Genomic DNA, 4344 nt, shown 5'->3' with positions numbered 1-4344 from the left:
TAATGGTTGAAGCAAAAATGTGAAGCCTGTCTGATGTGCTCCTCAATGTATATAAGGGAAATATTTAAGACAATTATAACTAAAGGAGGGTAAATGGACGTAAAAGTTTTGTATACTTCACTCCAACTGGTAAATGTCAACAGAAGTAAGCTATGTTAAATTATGTATGTATACCTACAGCAAACACTAAAAATTTATATGAAGAAATACACTCAAAAATACCAGATAAATGAAAATGGAATTCTAACAAAAAGTTCAAATAACCTGCAGGAAATCAGGAAAAAGAAAATAAACCAAAAACAAAGGGAACCAACATAAAACAAAAAACAAAATGCCAGAATTTAGCCCTAACATATCAATATCATATTAAATGTAACTAATCTAACTATATCAATTAAAAGACAGAGATTTGCAGCAGGGATTAAAAAATATGGCCCAACTCAAGAGGCTGAGGTGAGAGAACTGCTTGAGTCCAGGAGTTCAAGTCCAGCCTGGGCAACATAGCAAGACCCTATCTTTAAAAAAAAAAATGTGATCCAGCTATCTGCTGTTTAAAAGAAATGTACTTTAAATATTAAAAGATTAGTTGAAAATAAACAGCTGAAAAAGTCATATGGTTCAAACATTTATCAAAAGAAAACTGGAGTGGCTGGCTGCAGTGGCTCATACCTGTAATTCCAGCACTTTGGGAGGCTGAGGTGGGCAGATCACCTGAGGTCAAGAGTTTGACACCAGCCTGGCCAACATGGTGAAACCCCATCTCTACTAAGAATACAAAAATTAGCCAGGCATGGTGGCAGGCACTTGTAGTCACAGCTACTCAGGAGGCTGAGGCAGGATAATCACTTGAACCCAGGAGGCAGAGGTTGCAGTGAGCCGAGATTGCACCATTGCACTCCAGCCTGGGGGATAACAGCGAGACTTTGTATCAAAAAAAAATAAAAAAGAAAACAGGAGTGACTTTATTAATATTAGATAAAGTAAACCTCAGAGGAAAAAAAAAAAAATACCAGAAACTGAAACATTACTTAAGGACAAAAGGGTCCAGCCGAGCTTGGTGGCTCACACCTGTAATCCTGGCACTTTGGGAGGCCGAGGCAGGCAGATCACGAGGTCAGGAGTTCAAGACCAATCTGGCCAGCATGGTAAAAACCCCTTTCTACCAAAAATACAAAAATTAGCCAGGTGTGGTGGTGCGCGCCTGTAGTCCCAGCTACGCGGGAGGCTGAGGCAGGAGAATTGCTTGAAGCTGGGCGGCAGAGGTTGCAGTGAGCCAAGATCTGTGCCACTGCCCTCCAGCCTGGGTGACAGAGCGAGACTCCATCTCAAAAAAAAAAGAGAATTCTGGCCAGGCGCAGTAGCTCATGCTTGTAATCCCAGCGCTTTGGGAGGCCAAGGTGGGAGGATCACTTGAGCTCAGGAGTTTGAGACCAGCCTGGGCAATATAGTGAGACCTTATCTCTATACAAAAAGAAAAAAAGAACTCAACAACACCATCATCTAGAAGGATCTAATTGACATTTATCAAATATTCCATCCAACAAAAAGCAGAACATACAATCTTTTAAAGCACCAAAGTAACATATACAAGATAGACCATATCCTGGGCCAGAAAAGTCCTCAGAAAACTGAAAAGTGTTGAAATCACACAGAGTGTACTTGTTGTCCCTATTTCAGATAACATGACTGTTTATGTAAAAGATCCCAGTAGATCTACAAAAAGCAGAGAAAGGAAAAGAAAAAGAAAAAAAACCTTTTAAACTTAATTGGTGAGGTCAGCAAGGTCTGAGATACAAGCTAAACACAGAAATCAACTGTATTTCTATATCTAGCATTGAACACTGAAATTAAACAATCACTCCGAAAAATAAAATACTAGTTGTAAATCTAACAAAACATGTATGGGACTTGTAGGCTGAATGCTACAAAATGCCAAAGAAATGAAAGAACAAAATTAACAGATATACTGTGTTCAAGGATTAGAAAACTCAACCTAGTAAAGATCTCAATTTTCCTCAAATTTATATATAAATATATGATATATTTTTTATGTCATACCTAATTATATGTAATATACAATTTATTTCTATAATATATGTTTATATATTCTATGTAATATATAATATAGAAATGTATATATTTTTATATTATAATATATTTATATAATTGTATACATATAAATTTATATACAGATATATAAAAAATATTTTTTAAAAAGCTAGGTGTGATGTATACTTGTAGTCCCAGCTATTCAGGAGGCTGAGGCAGGAGGATTGCTTGAGCCCAGGACTTCCAGGCTATAGTGCACTATGCTGAGTGATCAGGTGTCCACACTAAGTTCAACATCAATATGGTGACCTCTGAGGAGTGGATGACCAGGTTGCCAAAAGAGGGGTGAATTGGACAAAGTTGGAAATGGAGCAGGTCAAAACTCCCATGCTAATCAGTAGTGGGCCCTTGCTTGTGAGTACCCAAAGCACTCCAGCCTGGGCAACATAGTGAGACCTCACCTCTTACAAAAGAAAAAAATTCCAGTAAAAGTTTTACAGATACAGACAAGCTTATTCTAAAGTTTTTGACAAAGGTGAAAAAGCAATTCAAGAAAACAAGAATAGCCTTTTCAACAAACGTGCTAGAGCATTCAGATACCCATAGACAAAAAAATGAACCTCCACTTAAACCTTACAAAAATTAACTCAAAGTAGATCACAGGGTTAAATATCAGACATTAAATGCTAAAGTTGTAAAGAGAAAACAGAAGAAAAATCTTTGGGATCTAGGGCTTAATGAAGAGTTCTCAGACATGACAACAAAAGGATAATCCATCAAAGAAAAAAACCTGGTAAGTTGGACTTCATTGAAATGTAAAACTTTTAGTCTGTGAAAGACCTATAGGGAAGATGAAAAGACAAGTTACACAGATGGAGAAAATATTTGCAAATCACGTGTGTGACAAAGAACTCTTATCTAGAATATATAAGGAGTGCTTGAAACTGGGTCTCTTGCCATAGCAACATGATTGGGAGCACCAGGAACCCAGGGTTGGAGCAGGATGCCATGGATTGCTTTAACCCTTTTCCTGTTTAGAAAAACAAGGGGCAGCTCACTGCCAGTGCTCATTTAATTTTACATAAACAGGCTCTTTGAGGCTGAAGCAAATCTGACTGATTTTCGATGTGAAAATAAAATATAAAAACCATCCCTGAAGCTATTTCTAAACAGAACTAACATAAAAATAGTCTGAATCATCAGAATCGTCTATTTTGGAGAAACCGGATTCATCAAATGAATCTTCGGGCAACAACTGTGTGAGAACGATGTTAACATCGTGTATAGGAATGTTATGTTTTCTAGGATCTGGCATTTTCAGTGATTGAGAATCACTATATTTTGCAAATGGAAATACCACTACTAAAAACAAAATACCATAAACAGAGTGATGTCTTTTGTTTCCAAAGGCAATATACTAGAACTATGTGAAAATAGTAACAAAAGTGAGATATTTTGTGGCAAAATTATCTCTGGGTAAACGCTGCAGCCACAAGTGCTGCTGGAGAGTGTTCTCAGAGCAAACGGGAAAGGGGTTAAGAAAATGGCACACAAACTGGACCTGGGGGAAATTGCTAGCTTGGATAAGGTCAAGCTGAAGGCCACAGAGACGCAGAATAACACTCTGTCAACCAAAGAGACCACAGAGCAGAAGAGGAGTGAAATTTCCTGAGAGCCTCGAGGACTCCCTACGCCTGTCATCTTTGAGCCCCCACTTGAGATGTGGAGGAAGAGCCAACTGCAACATGGATACGCCCCACAAACTGCACTGTGAACCAAACCTGGGCTCTCTGCACCATGCCATCGACTTGTGAGTCTCTGAGGGGAGCTCCAATGGGACTGCCAAATTCTCTGGCTTGCCCCTGGATATTATAGAAAATTATCTGTGGCCGGTTGAGGTGGGTCACACCTATAATCCCAGCACTTTGGGAAGTCAAGGCAGGCAGATCACCTGAGGTCAGGAGTTCGAGACCAGCCTAACATGCTGAAACCTCGTCTTTACTGAAAATACCAAAATTAGCCAACTGTAATCCCAGCTACTCGGGAGGCTGAGGCAGGAGAATCACTTGAACCCGGGAGGCAGAGGTTGCAGTGAGCCGAGATGGCGCCACTGAACTCTAACCTGGGTGACAGAGGGAGATTGTCTTAACATAAATAAATAAACAAATAAATAAATATGTATATATGAAAATTATTTGTATGAATAATGAAAATAAAACACAATTTGTGCCCAAAAAAAATAAAAAAAGAATGCTTGAAACTCAACAGTAAAACCACTCCAATTAGGAAACAAGC

The 4344-nt window shown here is 38.7% G+C and overlaps 1 protein-coding gene across 1 annotated transcript; it reads left to right on the top strand.

Moving 5' to 3' along the window:
• Positions 1 to 3592: 3592 nt before the first annotated feature.
• On the top strand, positions 3593 to 3721 carry LOC117099348 (thymosin beta-10). Its single transcript, XM_033238745.1, has one exon. The coding sequence runs from the start codon at positions 3593 to 3595 to the stop codon at positions 3719 to 3721; it is 129 nt and encodes a 42-aa protein (XP_033094636.1).
• Positions 3722 to 4344: the final 623 nt, after the last annotated feature.

The sequence above is a fragment of the Trachypithecus francoisi genome, unplaced genomic scaffold (assembly GCF_009764315.1).
Source record: "Trachypithecus francoisi isolate TF-2019V2 unplaced genomic scaffold, Tfra_2.0 Lachesis_group16, whole genome shotgun sequence".
In the NCBI taxonomy this organism is placed as follows: domain Eukaryota; kingdom Metazoa; phylum Chordata; class Mammalia; order Primates; family Cercopithecidae; genus Trachypithecus; species Trachypithecus francoisi.
The sequence above is the reverse complement of the archived record's forward strand: the minus strand, read 5'-3'. Positions and strand labels throughout refer to the sequence as shown.

Excerpts from the sequence above, each read along its gene's own strand:
- LOC117099348 (XM_033238745.1), top strand. The coding sequence starts at position 3,593 with ATGGCACACAAACTGGACCTGGGGGAAATTGCTAGCTTGGATAAGGTC.